The following is a 17,385-nucleotide window of genomic DNA, read 5'->3' as shown; positions in this document are numbered from 1 at the left end:
TCTCTAGAATAAAGCTCGAAATAAAATACAACTCTGTTTTTTAAAATCATTTGTCCTTTTTGAATCTTACCACTCCATTGATGAAGTACCATCAGTCATTGAATATATCCGGTGGTCTTTTCGTTCGATAGCCATATTGAGAAGAACACACGCCAATTGTAAGCGAGAAATTTTTGCTAAATAATTGATACAGTTGTATTTTTCCTGCATAAAGAAAGAATATATTAATTATCCGTGTTACGATATTATTACAGTTATAAAAAAAATGGAAAACGACTTGGGAACTCTGGTTGATTTGTACATCCCACGAAAATGGTAAGACACGTGTGTATTTCGGTTACGAATAATTCTTGTAAATTTTATACAGAACAGAAATGTGAAATTTTATATTGAAATATTTAATAACAAAATCGACGCGCTTTTCTTTGATAAAGTTTAATGTTAATGTTTCGATTTTAAAATGTGTAATAAATAGTAATTTACATTCTATAAAGTGAGGTTAAATGTATTAGGTTAAAGGTATTACATAGAGTGTCAAATTTTCCACAAATTTATTCTTTTTAGTAAACAATACTTCTACCTTATATCTTTGTATACAAAATAAGATAGATGTGTCCGTAGAAAAACAGAAAAAATAGAAAAATTATAAAAAAGTGCATAAAATTTACCTTGAAAAAATACATTCGAAGATATTTCTCTATGTTACAGCTCTGCGAGCAATCGCATCATTCACGCCAAGGATCATGCATCGATACAGTTGACATTAGCTGACGTCGATCCAGAAACTGGACGCATGACTGACACTCATAAGATGTATGCAATCTGTGGAGCAATCCGTCGTATGGTATGTATAAATTATTTCTGTATATATACATGTACATAAACAAGTGCACGACTTGATTAATAGTATCACTTTGGCTATTTTGGCAAAAGTTTTACATTATTAGCCAACACGCATAAACTCGTACAATGAATCATATTATTATTTGATTATATTAAATCAAATAATTATTAATGTTACAATATTGATAGAAATTTACACTAGCCTCATTACATAACAAAAATCTTATATTAAACTTACATTTACAGGGTGAATCAGATGATTGTTTAGTACGATTGACAAAGAAGGATGGACTTTTACCGAAGAATTTCTAATATAAATTATATGGCCAGTTTTAATTTCTAATAAAGCTAAAAAAAAGAATTTTTCTCGTTATGTTCTTTTCAATCCCTTTCAATTCCATTTACATGAAACGTATTAAAAGTATTTATTTATTTATTATTTACAAAGTTAATATAAAAGACATTTCAAATACTGTGTTTAAAAAATGAAAAGTTTTACAAAAAGAATTAAAAAAGATACAAGATTTTGACTTTTATAATTGCCATTATTTATAAAAAATAATCAAATTTTAAATATATTTATTATATATCTCACTTTATGTAAAATAATAGATGTACATCATGGAAAAAAAATGATTAACTATTAAAATTCCAAGTATATAGATTATATAAAGAGATTTCTCTAAAAGTTAGGATATGAATTTTTATGATATATGTAAGCAACTTTTAAGTGGCCATTTAAAAAGCAAAGAAGAAAAAGAAGTAAGCAACTTTTAGACTTGATTTGTCTCATTTAAATGGGACGAATCATTGTCTCCATGAATGTATATTGTATATATATATATGACACATTTATTTAATATTTTTATACATATAATTATATATAATAGGTATGAAATATCTATATATACATATAATACATTGATATAATAAGACTTCTGTATATGTCAGATGCCATATTATCGCTCGTGAATCACGTTCATAAAATTATGCTAATTATGTTCATAAATTATGCGTGTGAATATATATTCTCCCTTTTCTCTCTCTCTCTCTCTCTCTCTATATATATATAGTTATACAAAAATAAAAATTATCATTGAAGTGTGTATATTATCATATTGTGCCATGTACAATTGGAATTGGCTATTTTCGATGAATTGTATAATCAATCAAACTCTCTATATCTTACATAAAAATCCATTCTTATCTAATATAGAGGGCAAAATTATACAAAGTTTTATTGCCCTGATTGTGAATATTATAAAAATCTGTTTAACAAACAAATAGTTTAGTATTTTTAGGCAATGTAGTGCACAATGCATTTTGCTATAATTATTATCATCTAAAATTTTTCATATTATTATTATCTTAGATACGCATAGCTTTAAAATTGAATGGATTAAAAAAAATTTTTTTGCCCGTATCACAAAGTTTATATTCAAAAAGGAATTTCTCCTTTTCTGATTAATTTTTTTTCTCTTACTGATTATCCTAAATTTATACATTGAATATAACTAAAAATTTACAAATCCTGGTACTTTGAAACTTTTCATGAATAAATCAGAAATTTATATTATTGGAAGGCAACAATCAGAGAGTTCTCGAATAATACTGCATATCAAAATTGCATTATGTTATCTCATTTTATAGTATGCAGCTGAATTTTCATTATTTACGTATATTGTTTATAGAATAATTCTTAAGATATAATTTTTAATTGCGTATACTTGAAAAATTCTGAGTTAATATTGTGATTATAAATGAATTATAAAAGATGCTCTGCTTTTTTTTATTCATTTGAGATAACATATGGCATATTCTTATGGAGCATGTTTGATGTATTTCCATATTATCTTTTCCTGTGTTTTGCTAAAATTTGCCATAGATGTAAGGAATTTATAACATGAAATTGTCGCAAGATGAATTTTGCAATGCTCGCAAGTCCGTTGTAAATATATGAATACATTCTAAGCAACTTTTTATTTTTTAATTCTATATTTAATATTTCTTCACTTATTTTTGCATAATAGCTAAGCAAATAATACTTGAATAATATGTCAACATTCTGTAATATTTGTACATAAAGTTTAATGTTTAACATTGTAAAGCAGAATTTTAGAATAATAAGCTTATAAGTAAATAACTATTGACATATATCCAATGTTTTTTACCATACATTACATTCTTCGTAATTATTTGATATATTTCTGTTAAACAATAATATGTTTGGAAAAATGCATCTCATACATACATGCATGCACACACACACACACACACACACACGCACGCACGCACATTCTATATTTAATATTTCTTCACTTATTTTTGCATAATAGCTAAGCAAATAATACTTGAATAATATGTCAACATTCTGTAATATTTGTACATAAAGTTTAATGTTTAACATTGTAAAGCAGAATTTTAGAATAATAAGCTTATAAGTAAATAACTATTGACATATATCCAATGTTTTTTACCATACATTACATTCTTCGTAATTATTTGATATATTTCTGTTAAACAATAATATGTTTGGAAAAATGCATCTCATACATACATGCACGCACACACACACACACACACGCACGCACGCACGCACACACACACACACACACACACACACACACACACATATATATCATATTAGTATTAGATGCTTGAAAATTTTTATTACTTATACATAATCTTAAATTAATGGAACTGATTTCAAAATTCTACCCTGAGTATTTACTATTGATACATCTCGTTATATATTTACCAGATATATGATTAATAAAGTAGGCCAATATCTATACACTAAATGTATATTCTCTTGAGAAATTTTTCAAAATTAATAATAAAACTATCGTTGATACTGTAATAGATAAAGCATATTTCATGGATTATATTTTTTTGTATGCATATATTGGAATATGACTAAACCTGTCTTGTAAAAGAGAATATTAGAGATTACTAAGAATAAACTTAATGCTGTATATAATTTCATTTAAAAAAAGGTTTATCAAAAATATTCATCAACAAAAATTTAGAAAAGAATTACATAAATCCTGAAGCGACTTTTCGATTATATATATCGTTTAGATATTGTCACTTGTGCAAAATTTCATTGCAAATTAAAATCCATTTTTCAATAGTAATAATATATGAGTGTGTTTTTCTTAAACAATTTTTTATCTTTTCTTTTGTCAATTTGTCTAAGAGCCAATCATTTATGAGAAATATATAGATATATTCTCTTACACATTGATTACCATATGTCATCCATTCAGGGTTGGAGTGTCTGATAAAGAATGAACTCGATTGAATCTACGATTCTTCAGTGTTGCCATAGCTTCCATGAGATCAGTTCGTTTACTAAAAAAATCCACTATGGCCTGGCCCGTTAAAGCAGATGCCAAAAATTGCTCAACAGTTATCGACCAATCGGGATCAGCGGATGACGCTATACTTGATGGATTTCCATTACGATCGGGTGACTGAAACAAGTACCGAATAAATAAACGTACTATTGTAATAAAGAATATTAATTGCCAGTAGAATAAAAATATATATACTCTTTCAATAACTGAAGATGTTTGAGCTGCAGAAGCAGCTAGAAGCAAGCTATCTTCAGATTCTTCTCTCTCTACGTAAAATTTCTTACCAACGTCTCCTAATTGGAGCAGAAGGGTACCTGTGGGGTTTTTGAGTTATTTTATTCCATTATAATTAAACAAATTGTATTTTATTACGAAGCAAGATTTTTAGATGTACAAAACAATGTGTGTAGATATCTTACCTATGGAAGCAATACAATGATACGTCTCTTGTTCTTCAGGTTGCGCGGGAAACATATCGTAAAGAGTTTTCCATAAAGCTATAAAATGTCCTTGAGACATTTTTGGCACGGTTTTAAGATCCAACGGACTGTCCTTCGACGCTATCATCGAGCGCAAGCTACCCATACTCTGAACTTCCCACGATTGATCTCCCTGCTGGCTATTCAAGCTCGTGGATCGCGATAAAGTGCCCATAGTCGGTTCTTCTGCCATGCTAATTGGCATTTCCAAGGAAGCTACACTCTGCTCCATGCTGTCGAAGAAATCCGTAGCTTCCGCCGCTACTTCGGCACCATCTAATCAATTGGTAGCAACATATATACAACACATATATAAACCAAAAGTGCCACGTCATTAGAAATATTATTGAATATTTGGCCTAAATATTACCTGCTGAATGTATTGGTGACTCGAAATCGACAGGCGTAAGAAGCGGCGGCAAATGCAATGTATACAATAGTTTTAATCTTTGTGTCAAGTCAGCTGTTGCTGTCATTCCTATAGCTTGCACTAGTTCCCGGAAGTTTAGCAGACCGTCGCGATTACGGTCCAACAACTAAAAATATATTTTTAGATGACTGTCAACTATACTGGATTGGTTTTATATTGCTTGTAATTGATCCTTAGCTACGAAAGGCGTATAAATCTAATTGTAAGCTGTAAAAGCAATCTCTAATTTACGAACATGTATATACGCTCTCGAAAATCGATTGTAAAAGTCGTATGTATGCGATTATCATCTGGCATATAGTGGACGGCGATTTTCAGATAAAACGCGCTGCAGTTAAAGAATTAATTCTCATGAAATATAAAGTTGAACAAACTTAGCTTTTGAATTATGCAGAAGCTTACATTGCTATTAATTAAGTCAAAATTGATTTACTTAGAAAAGCTGAACTTACACGGAATAATCGAGCGGAGAGAGACTCTGCCTGAGTGCATTTTCCCCATGGAGACAGGCCACCGAATAATATTCTGAATAAATCGAAATCTACTTTATACGCTTCGTACGGCGGTTGGGTTGGATCGTAGCGATCAGGTTCAGATTTACGTTGACTCATTAATTCTTCTCTTACTAAGCTTAATAACTCCTGTAAACACATATTCACACATATAATAAATCAAGTATTTACGTGTGAACATATTCTAAAATTCGTTAATATAAAATATAATTTGCATTACCTGCAATTCTTCTATTTTCATATATTTGTCAACAATAACGCTTCTGATTACATTTTTTTCAATTCCATCTTCAAGACTTTGAACTACCCTAAGTCTGTGCTTCAGGCGCAATCTTTCTATCCAACCAATTGTCAGAGATCCATATCTCGAGTATGCTTCATAAATTAATGTTTGGATAGATATACTCTGCAATAATAAATATATTTTAGTTATATTATAATTTTTATACAATCATGTTAGACATATGCGAAATAAAATGTATGTATTTAGATTCTCTTGCCTTATTGGGTAATGTGCTATCAACTGGTCGAGGAAATATTGGACCTTCGTCGTTATAAACACCACCAAGGTAATCTGTCAACAGTTGCATAGCCTCTCCATCATCGCGACAATTGAGTAACTTGTCTTGATTCCATTCCAACACTGTCAATGCTATCTGATACAACAAAAATAATCTATCTTAAATTTTACTATTATAATTTAATAAGTGAGAGATGTCTCGTTTTAAAATATATCTTATTTTAGAATTCGAGATACATTGTCATCTCATTAAATTTCTTACCTGAAAAATAACCTTTGCTCCATCATAGAAAAAACAATCCATAATATTCACGGCACTACTTGTTGGCATGACGCTCAAGAATATAGTTAGAAACCAAGATAATGAGATAACTTTAATTAAGCCAAGTTCTTGTAATTTGGCATGTAAAATTGGCAAATGCTCGGCAGCCAATTCCTCTAAAAGACCTTGGTCAACAAGAGCACCGACTACTCTTCGATCATAGTAATCAGGTAGTAATGACTCACAAACATTACATAACTGCCAGAATGCTGATTCTTCAGAGCAATAGATCAGCAAAACTGAAGCTACTATATTCATTGCTTGACAATAACCTGCAAGAGGATTTATGAAAAATTTTTCACTCGTATTAATTTGCTATTGACACATGGCAATATCATTAAATTATATAATAATTTCTAAATATAAATATTAAGAAATATTTTTATATTTTATTTTAAGGCATCGATTCTCGATAGATCAATATTTAATAACTAGATATATAAAAACATATATAATTCTTTTATAATCAAAATTTGAACAGAGTTTAGGTGAAAGTTTAAGTTCACTACATTATATGAAGAGAAGTAAAAAAATAATCGAACTTACCAATCTGAGGATTTCGCCATGCATAGGCGGAAAGCACCCTTCGCAGCGCACTGATTCCAGTATCGGACTGGAAAGCGGGATGTTCTGGTAACGATCTATGCAAATCCCTTTCGATTTCTTCGTTTGCTTGACATGATTTACCAAGAGCTTGTTCGACGAGCGATTTATATAAATCTGGATTCATTGCTTTTTCATTTAGAGCACCTGTAATAAAACGTTTTTTATGTATTAGAAAAAGTCCACAGAATTATTTAATATAACAAACCACTTATATCTTACCAGAAAAAGTGAGCCAAACTTCCCCTCTAAGGGTTTGTGGTATTCCTTGAATAATGAGTTTCGACGTTTCCGTAGTCCTGTACATTGTTATTCCCCTTCCATATTCTGCAAAATGAAGCTCCCATTGTTTTTCTTTAGCTTCTTGCTTCAACGCGGCTTCAGTGGTTAATGGAGCTTTAAAAAGCGTCATCAATGGCGGTTGAGGCTTCCATTGTTCTACAGGTTTCACTTCTTCGCAGTTGCTAATATTACTGCTCGAGGAATTCGATGTACATACGTTATCTTTAACTCTATAACAAAGCATGTAACAAGATTATAATTCGTGTTCTTGCATATCTGTATTTAATATCAGCTAGAAAATAATGCGCTGTAATGCAAACATACATGTAATTAAGCTTGGACTTTGCTAGAAGTTCGGAGATTTTTTGCACAACGAAATCTCTGTCATGTATTTGAGCAAATAGAAACGACGAACGCGTCGTTGTAACCAGTATTGACTTATCCGCTCCTGTACTAGACTGATTTTCCGCTGGTTCAACGAGTGTCACTTCCCTCAGAGGTATAACTAAACTGACTTGTCTTCTTACCTAGATAGATACAGACATATAACAAGTAAATATTATAACCAGTTTTATATTTAATGCTTATATCATATTTTATGTAGATATTTACCCTACTTTCAAAGCAGAGATAATTTTGAGATAGATATATCTTTCCCCAGACATATCTCTTGTTATATGGAGTCCATAAGGTTGCATCGATGCTACCGTCCAACTTTTCAATTCCCGGCAACCTAAACTGAAGCCTATATGCCTCCGAATGTGCTCGTGCATCAAGATCTCTCTTCAAGAAAGATGGTTTCTTAGGCACATTTTTGCTAAATTAAAAATTAGTTCACTGTTTATTCTAATCCAATTTGCCAATTTGATAAGAAATTATACTATATATCAAACTATATATCAAAATATACCTTAATTTATTCAGTAAGTCTCTATCCTCATTGAATCCACTTTTTTCATCAATGAGCCTAAAAAAAATACAAATAAAAATCGATATTAATATGTGAAGATAAATATTTGTGTAAATATTTTCTATACATTATATGTTAGAAATAATCAAATACCTTTTCATAGCAATATTGGTCAGTTGTTCCATTAATGAATATGTTTCAGATTTATGTAAAAACATAGAAAAATAATGCTGCAACACATAGAAGAAAGAATATTAAAGCTAATAAACTACCATTTGGGACATATCATATAATAATAATGTACAGAAATATAAAGAAATGCATATCAATGTCTACCTCTTTATTGTCACGCGTTACAACACGTATACTGTCTGGAACAAGAAGGGAATTAGTTTTGTTCAATTCAGTAATGTCTGTCCATCTTACAGTCAACTTTGTTTCTCTCGCTAATATGTAAGCATAAAAGCACATGTGATTTACAGACAAATAGAGCCATCCTTGTCTAGGTAATCGAGATTTCCAGTAACTAAAAGGAAAATTATCGTTTAATAATTTAGCCTAAAATTATGTATTTAATACTATATTTTTATATAATTTTTATGTATTTAAAATTTAAAGACCTGCATGAATAATAATTGACCAATTTATCCTCCTTGGGTATATTGAACAGTTGATGGAATTTAAAAGATACAGTTTTAAAAGATTCTGGATCTTCTTCTGCAAACAATATTAATATTTAATTTTATGTACATTTACAATCACATTCTTACACAGATTTACATAACAATTAATGATTCTACCATCCGCAAATTGAGAATCTGGAATGCTATTCGCTATTATGGATTGGATTTTGCAACAAACGAATTCCGTTATCTCTTCCTCGGTATCGAACGATGTGAGCGTAGTCATTAAATTTGTGTGGAGCCATTCCCAATCTTGCAAAATTTCTTCGCGAGTCAAAGAACATGCCACTTCTATAGATTTCGAATGTAAAAAAAGACATATTAATTATTCAGACTGCTTAAAATAAAGACTAAATCTGTTTTCTGCAATTTCCTGAAGTCATAAGTGCATAGATTTCAAAACTAAGCATAGGTGAGAAAGAATATTGAATTTATAGTCCTCCAACATCTGCTTTTTACATAGTGGGCATTGTTTATGCTAATGAGTATCAATTACTGCGCTACTATCACAACTACTGAAACAATACTTGTATGCATATCTATTGTATGTACGAGTATGTGTTGCTCTTGGCTTTATATTTTTTTAAATTTGCATACAATATATGTATAGAAACAATGCAATAACAATTATATGCATGATTATACAATCTGATTAAAGAGTTATGTATATAAAAAACTATTTCTCTTTTCTCTTTCTATTCTTTCTCTTTTTTCTTTTCTAAATTATTTTACATGTTTTATCTATCGACTATAATTTTGAAAATTTGTATTTTAATACATTACCCCAATAAACTTCCGATGATGGTGTTTGATGAAGAATTCTAAAAGGTGGTGGTTTAGTGTCAAAGACACTGTCCAACGTGCCCACCAATATAGAGGTAAGACCTTTCGTCTTCCCATGTCCCTTGCGACGTTGTAAAACAAAATATACGGTTGCTTGCTCAGTAATCCTATATTGAAAAATAACAAGTAATTCTATTTTACTTATTCTACTTATTTTACTTATCACAAAAGTAATTAACAATGTGTATTCACAGTTTAGGACATAATTAAAATAAAGAAATTTTCTCAATAAATTAAAAAATAATTAATACCATCTAGAATCTAGATAATCAAAAATTGATTGTCATAATATATTATTTAATTTAAATATAAATAAACAATCATAAAATACATACTCTCTTTTCTTTAGCAGATATCCTAACTAATTATTATTAATCATAATTACTGAGATTTATTAACAACGATTATTATTAACCACAATTTATTAACATCTGTTATATCCGTTATTGAGACAATGCACATTTGGAGATACGAATTGATTCCAATGTCGCCGCTTATCAAACATGATCAGATATTTGCGTGACAAAAAACGGGCATCATATTTATAATATTTACACATTTTTATGCTAACATTTACCGTTATTTACGCAGCTCGCGCAGTTAAAAATATAATTTCGTTATGACCGATAATATTTTCCCCTTATCTCAAAGAGACCTAAATTTATGCGCTAATAAGCGACGGTTAATTAACATTGTCGAATTGCGACGCGATAAAAAGTCGCGTAGCGTTCGAGCTCCGTGACAAATTTCTTGTCATCTGTCTTTTGACATGATGTAAACATTCGGAGCGGTCGTGCCGCCGACAAGCTTGTTTATCACCGTTTAACGATCTGTCTAGATTTTTAGAGTCGTAAATAATGACCGCTATAATAATCGTCGAATCGACAACTTGATACGATATAATCGACAACATTGCCAGTCGCAATATAATCGGGAAATGCGCGCAAAGCCTGTGTGACTTTACCAGAATGCGTTGGCGAGCAGCACTTCTTGCGGCTTCACCCACATATCGACCAACGTTGTCGACGAAGTACATATGGCACTGACAAGACAACGCGGAACGCGCACACTTATCCGAGACCTTATTCGTAAAAATGCCAACGACGTCGTTCGTCTCGCGGCGAAGCAAAAAGAAATACTCGCGATCAAGATAAACACAAACTGTGCGACGACAGACCGATTCTCTCTCTGTTTGCGCAACCGTCATCAGCTGCTCTTAGAACTGCCACTCGCGAGGAATGCACGCTCGCCACGCGATAACGGTCAAATGTCACTACGCGAAGATATCGTTATCGATGTCACTGATATCAGAGAGAAGCCTGAGAGACGTCACGTCACGTCACGACCCGGTTTTACATGATCACTACATTCTATATATGTATGCATAGACATAGTATATCTAGACCGAGTGTTGAGGAGTGGGAGCCGAGGTGCACGTAGAAAAGGACATACTCTGTTTCGTGCCCCTTGCGTTCTCTCTCGCTCGCACAGAGCATAGCGCTCTCTTTCGTCATGCTACGTGCGAGCGAGAGAGAACGCAAGGGGCACGAAACAGAGTATGTCCTTTTCTACGTGCATCTTTACCCCCACTCCTTAAATAAAGGCAAACGCTCGGTCTAGATATACTATGTCTATGTATATATGTATATATAAGCTGCGGGGATCCCTGAAAACGATACGTCCTCTGTGGAACGTGGACATTGAACTACGTAGCCAATGTCCACGAATGTTCTCAGTGGGTAACGCATAATGTGCACAGTTTTGGTTGCGTTCCGCGCTATATGTGCACGAAATGCCGGTAACACGAGATCTATAACGCAAGACGCTTTTATGTATTAAATAAATTTCTAATATAAAATAAAGACGTTCTATAGTGTTATTACTTTTAAAACTGAGTGAGTGAGTGAGAGAAAGCAATATAGAATCAATTCTTTTCAGCAAAATTGTCGTCAATAATTTTTAAACTTTTATAAACTGTAGTTAAAATGATAAAGGCTCTTTGTGATTTCAGTTTTGAAGGATCATCTAAAACTGGGCCGTGATGTCTCTCAGGCTTTTCTAATCTAAATTTTCAAGCACGGAGATAGAAAGACCGTAGTTTCGTAAAATATATAATATCGCATGCTATATATATTAGATATTAAAAAAAAAAACGATAGGATAATTGTAGATTGTAAAATTAATACAATACATATTACGGACAATTTTTTTTTTTTTTTTTCAGAAAAATTTAATAAATTTTGTGGGCAAAATTTAGGTTTGTTCTTTTCAGCTGATCTAGAACAGAAAAGAACAAACCTATTCATTATATGGAGCGCTGCATTAGCAAAGTGTAGTAGCCAATCGAGCTCGTAAATACAACCCGCTCTTGGTTATAACTTATAACAACAAAATACTAAAAAATTTCGGGAGCACAGCATACAAACAAGTATTTAAACAATAAAACGGCAAGTGCTTTTATTATACAATGACATTGTAAGGATTTTGTGTTTCGAATTGCCTATTATTAATAAGACAAGAATACGAATTTTGATTGGTAAGGTAAGGTTATGCGTAATTATTAATTGCTTCTCAATAGTTTCCACAAAATAATATTTAAATGTTTAATATTTATAAATATAATTATTTATGTTATATAATTATTTTTGTTATTAGACACTACAATAGTTATGATTGTAATTGATGCCAGCTTGAATACCTCTAAGTTAAATTGAAAATCAAATCTGGAATAAAATCTGTAATTTTATCGGGCACTCTAAGAAAGAAAAAAAAAACAAACAAAGGATATATAATATTGAAAGCCAGATTTTTTGGTCGAATTATGTCTGATAAGAAAATGGATAATAGTTTTGAAATAACCGATTACCCACAATCGTGGGTAAAAGAAAAATATCAAGAAGCTCAGGCATTGATGAAGGAACATGAAGCAAATTGTGATCCGAATCAACTTTACGAAAGAAAATGTAAAGCCATAGAAATTTTATTGGAAATACTGGATGTGCTTACCAAAGAGACTTTCTGCACTGTAATGATTGCGATAACTCACTTAAATATAGGCATCCTACAAGCTGATGTGCAGGATATGGAAATAGCCAAAGAATATTTCATGAGGTGTATCAATCTATTAGAAGAATGCAAACTGACGCCTGAAGGCATTTTACCAGCTATAAGTGCCAATAATCAAATGGGTATAATTTATGCACAACAGGGTTCATATCAGGAAGCTAGAGATTACTTAGAGCAAGCGGAAAGCATGTACATTAAGTTTACGAAAGATGTTCGATTTGACCCTGTTCATATGGTGACCATCATGGGTATTCAGGAGATAGAGGGCGAGTTAAGTGCTAAGAATATTCTCGAGAAACTTCACACATTAACATTGTATTATTTGGCGCAAGTGTGCCGTGAACTAGATGACAAGTGTAATTTTGCATTGTATTGTCACAGAACATTGAGCAAGCAATTAAGCCAAAATAAGATAATGCAAGATTTGGATTATGTCGAGTGGGCCTTGAATGCCGCGACAATATCACAATATTTTATAGAAAATGACAAATTTCCACAAGCAAGGCATCATCTAGCTGCAGCATCATGTGTATTAGAAAAATATTCAGAAATCTTGAAAGCAAAGGGCACTAAGGAAACGAGTGAAACCATAGCTGCGGAATACGAAAATTACTTTCATAGATCAGCAGATGTCGCTAGATGCTGGGCAAAGTATGGTATTGCTCTCTTAAGTACATCTAAGGAAAGATTAATGAAAAGTGCTGAGCAGGAGGATGAGTCAAACGATTCAAAGCATGCAGAAGTTTCCAATGAAGTCTGCAAAAGCCCTCATGTGAGTGAAACCATAGAGAACCCAAAATTCGTAGATTTAGAACCAGAGTTGGAAGTAATTATCAGTGAAATCACCGATAAATATCTGTTGGATTTTGATGACGCCAAACCAGTGTTCTTGAATGTTCGGAAGTGGCTAAATAAGGCAAAGCTGTATTATAGTTTTGAGAATCATGCATCGGATTATGCACGTATTGCGCAAGACATGTCTCAAGCATTCAAGTACCTAGCATTCTACGAAGAGAACGAAGACAGGCAAGCAAAGATGCACAAAAGGCGGATAGACAGTCTGGAGGAAGTCAGTCAGGGATTAAGTCCACGATTTTATCGAGTTATTTGTCGAGAAATCTGGCTCGAATTGGCGGAAACGTATTCGGAGATCTTGGATATAAAGATCGATCGTTTGCAAGCGCTCAATGAAAAGCCGACGGATCAGATGGTAGCCAAGATCGAACGCTTGGCGAGAAGTAGCATAAAGCATTATCAGTTGTACGTGAATTCTTTGGAGATGAGAGAATCCAATGATGGCGTTGCATCTTTCTCGTACGCCGAACTATATCAGGCGTTATATTCTTACTTCCACATTGGAAGATTATATAATAAGATCATAACTTCCGTCTTAGAACAAAAAATAGAAAACATACAAAAGAGTCTTGAGGCTTATTCGTTTGTTGCTAATTATTATGACAAGCATCCAGATATTCAAGAGGAATTCAAAAAATATGAATTTATAAAATTATCCAAGGAATTCGTTACTCTACTGCCACTTACGTTAGATAGATTGAAACAACAGTTAAATCAATAATTTTATTTTCCTTTATTCTGTATAAAGTTATTTTGTTATACTTTTCCTTATATATGAAATACATATGATGTTTGTGAGGAAGATTAAAAACACACGAGGCAGTATATAATTGTGGAAACATATATTGCATGTATTTTTGAAATACTCACTTGTTATCATATATGCAATACACACACATACTGATACATAAAAACAATATAACTATTTATGTTTGTACATACATAATTACACATAATTGCAATTGCCATATATTAAAGATATATTTAAGATGCTATGAAAGAGTTGTATTGCTTCTTTTTAATAGATGACGAGCATATATTGATATTTAAACCAGGTTTGATTAATAATACTATAATAATAGTAATATAAATATAGATACTTGTGTTTATTTTTAATAATTTCTTAATCTTCATCACATTTAAAAACTAAACTGTGGCTTATGATTATAAATAATTTTTATAATAAAAAATGCTATGTCTCTTTTATATATACTTATTTCATACTATTTCAGATACTAATTACACGCCCATATATTGCACAAAATAATTATACAGAGAACGACTTTTGACGTCTCAAAATAAAAATGTATAAAACTTACCGCGTCACTGTTTCTCGGCTGATAAGAATGATAAAGAGAGTAGATGTCACTACGTGCTACGAATATTCGCAACTTGTGGGATATCCGGTGGATCGCGGCGGTGGCGGTATTGTTGCCAGAGCAGATCCAACCGCAGAAACGTTTCGTTGTCGTCGTCGCCGCCGTCGTCGTTATTTCTCGTTCGTTCGTCGTTAAGTGAAAATGGCATCTCTGTCGTGTGCTCGTTTATTAACGAGGAAAGCCGGCTGCCTCAGGAACTCGATCAGCGGTCGGTTGCGTTGCGCGAGCAGCACGTTTATTCAGATACGACACGAGCAGAGGCTGTTGCACTGCACCGCGCGAACCGCACTCGTACCGCAGGTAACGGACATCGTCCTCGAATCGTGATACCCGAATGTCCACCACGCGAATCTCTGCGCAGCGCGTTGTTTTGTAAAATTATGTAACTGAAGACCTGACGTATTTATCGAGATACAGCGACGTTGGAATTGATCGGAATCGTCGCGTCGAATATCGGATTCGTCGACCGATCACTAATGCAATTTTGTAGAAGTTTGATAGATTCCTGTCCGCTTCCTTGAATTCTTGCAGTCTAAAAAAATCGGTTTTATTCAGTTACATTATGTTACATCTCCTGCGTTCTTAAGTAGAATAAGTATATACTTGAATATTGTCAAAAAAAGAAAAGAAGAAGATTGAAAGAAAATGCAGAATAGATCTAGATATAAACACGTGTATATATGTGTATATCAAAATGCACATGTATTTTGTAGAAAGAATATATATTCTAGAAAATGCAAATAGAGAAGGAGATTAGAACTTATAGAAAGATTAGAATTTAGAAATAATCCTTCAATTTACTAATAGCATTGTTAAATCACTATTTCTTGTCCTGAAATAATTTCAAATTTGGATAATATTTGGTTCAATTTTATAATATTTATTATTATTAAATTTATATATTTGATTTTTATTATTTTCACATTGTAATCTATTTGACAAATTCTCATTTATTCTGTCATTATATTTATAATAATCCTAGTACAATTTTATTATATGTGATAAATAATAAGCAATCAGATTTTTATTTACAAAGAAATGTTTTATATATTCAGTGAAAAAAATACATATGCAGATTAGGCTCTTTCATGAAATAATCTTCTAAGTAAGTATTAAAAAACCCAAAATTATTTAAATTATGATAAATGCAGGTGAAGTACAATCGTGGATATTGTCAAGATGTTAAAGCGAAACCAAAATCAATTAAGGATATTGAAGAACGTGTATTGAAAGCTGTGGCTGCTTATAATGAAGGCATTATAGAAAAGGTTATATAAATATAAATATTTTTTTATGGGAAAAATTTTACAGGGCTTAAGGGACACACGCATCAAGCAGGTGCGCCACTACAGTCATAAGGATCCGCTAACCCTTGACATTATCAGTCAGCGGGTGCTCTTGGTTCTGAAACTTTATGACAAAGTTGAAACCGCGAAGGTATCTACCAGAGATCAATATTCTCAATATATTCAATCAATAGAGCAATAAATTCAATATAATATATGCAAACATATTGACTTTTGAAATACATATAGCTTTTTAATGTGGAGATTAATAGTTGATATAATTTTCTACATACATGATAGCATTACAATTTGCTGAAATATCTTGAAAAATAGCTCTTAAAACAAAGAATAGTTGGTTAACACCTCGCTTGATCGTGGCGTCTGCATATATACTGACATGTGAATAAATCCTATCTTTATTATTAATTGTTGCTAATTGAATATAATGATTATCACACATTAAAAAAAAATGTGGTAAAAAAAATATTTATCAAAATCAAAAGTTATCACAAATATTTATCATTCTCAAACTATTTACTTATTCTCTTTTTTATATTCAGCTTAATCAGTTTTGATTCTTAAGACATGTCAGTTGTGCAGGAAGCCCATACATGTAATAAAATCCTAATAATATGTTGTATTTTTCTTAGCTGAACTTGGAGTCGCATTTTATGGACGATCTAGGTCTAGATTCTTTGGACCATGTGGAAATTATAATGGCGATGGAAGACGAATTTGGTTTCGAAATTCCAGACATGGATGCGCAGAGGTTATTAAAACCCAAGGATATAGTGCGTTATGTCGCAGACAAGGAAGACGTGTACGAATAACACGTCTTATATTATTCATATGTACGTGTTTAGTCAACATCTGCTGTTGTTTCAACTGGAAATAACAGATCAACGTCTTACTTTGCTGCCGCCATTGTTTTTTCTGTATATAGACAAACCATCATAATGTGAATAAAACTTAAGCGAATTGTTAGATGCAATTTCTATTACATGAATATCCCA

The 17,385-nt window shown here is 32.0% G+C and overlaps 4 protein-coding genes across 8 annotated transcripts; 3 read left to right on the top strand and 1 right to left on the bottom strand.

Moving 5' to 3' along the window:
- Positions 1–35: 35 nt before the first annotated feature.
- Positions 36–1,204, top strand: LOC115234314 (40S ribosomal protein S21). Its single transcript, XM_029805307.1, has 4 exons — positions 36–158; positions 255–315; positions 709–844; positions 1,090–1,204. Exons 2-4 carry the CDS (start codon positions 266–268, stop codon positions 1,153–1,155), a joined length of 252 nt encoding a protein of 83 aa, XP_029661167.1. The 5' UTR covers positions 36–158; positions 255–265; the 3' UTR covers positions 1,156–1,204.
- A 1,934-nt stretch (positions 1,205–3,138) lies between these two features.
- Positions 3,139–15,139, bottom strand: LOC115234448 (TBC1 domain family member 9). Of its 2 annotated transcripts, none has more exons than XM_029805521.1 (19): positions 15,027–15,139; positions 9,727–9,893; positions 9,061–9,234; positions 8,881–8,977; positions 8,597–8,786; positions 8,414–8,490; positions 8,261–8,317; positions 7,963–8,167; positions 7,675–7,877; positions 7,291–7,580; positions 7,012–7,215; positions 6,406–6,737; positions 6,124–6,279; positions 5,844–6,029; positions 5,564–5,752; positions 5,052–5,217; positions 4,622–4,957; positions 4,398–4,516; positions 3,139–4,319 (listed from the first exon to the last, which is right to left on the bottom strand). In XM_029805521.1, the coding sequence occupies exons 3-19, from the start codon at positions 9,167–9,169 to the stop codon at positions 4,101–4,103; spliced, it is 3,135 nt and encodes a 1,044-aa protein (XP_029661381.1). In that variant the 5' UTR covers positions 9,170–9,234; positions 9,727–9,893; positions 15,027–15,139; the 3' UTR covers positions 3,139–4,100. The 2 variants fall into 2 exon arrangements, with proteins under 2 accessions (XP_029661381.1, XP_029661380.1); XM_029805520.1 differs by lacking the exon at positions 15,027–15,139 and adding an exon at positions 10,751–11,182.
- Positions 11,443–14,913, top strand: LOC115234451 (KIF1-binding protein homolog). 4 transcript variants are annotated; one of them, XM_029805530.1, is made up of 4 exons: positions 11,446–11,681; positions 11,798–11,880; positions 12,011–12,327; positions 12,442–14,913. In XM_029805530.1, exon 4 carries the CDS (start codon positions 12,608–12,610, stop codon positions 14,426–14,428), a length of 1,821 nt encoding a protein of 606 aa, XP_029661390.1. In that variant the 5' UTR covers positions 11,446–11,681; positions 11,798–11,880; positions 12,011–12,327; positions 12,442–12,607; the 3' UTR covers positions 14,429–14,913. The 4 variants fall into 4 exon arrangements, with proteins under 4 accessions (XP_029661391.1, XP_029661390.1, XP_029661389.1 ...); XM_029805529.1 differs by having other exon boundaries at positions 11,798–11,883; XM_029805527.1 differs by having other exon boundaries at positions 11,798–12,327.
- Positions 15,140–15,189: 50 nt separating the features above from the next.
- Positions 15,190–17,363, top strand: LOC115234453 (acyl carrier protein, mitochondrial). The gene is made up of 4 exons (XM_029805533.1): positions 15,190–15,386; positions 16,238–16,354; positions 16,398–16,523; positions 17,023–17,363. Exons 1-4 carry the CDS (start codon positions 15,228–15,230, stop codon positions 17,200–17,202), a joined length of 582 nt encoding a protein of 193 aa, XP_029661393.1. The 5' UTR covers positions 15,190–15,227; the 3' UTR covers positions 17,203–17,363.
- The last annotated feature ends 22 nt before the right edge of the window (positions 17,364–17,385 follow it).

Source organism: Formica exsecta, unplaced genomic scaffold, assembly GCF_003651465.1.
Source record: "Formica exsecta isolate Colony F162 unplaced genomic scaffold, ASM365146v1 scaffold2, whole genome shotgun sequence".
Classification (NCBI taxonomy): domain Eukaryota; kingdom Metazoa; phylum Arthropoda; class Insecta; order Hymenoptera; family Formicidae; genus Formica; species Formica exsecta.
The sequence above is the reverse complement of the archived record's forward strand: the minus strand, read 5'-3'. Positions and strand labels throughout refer to the sequence as shown.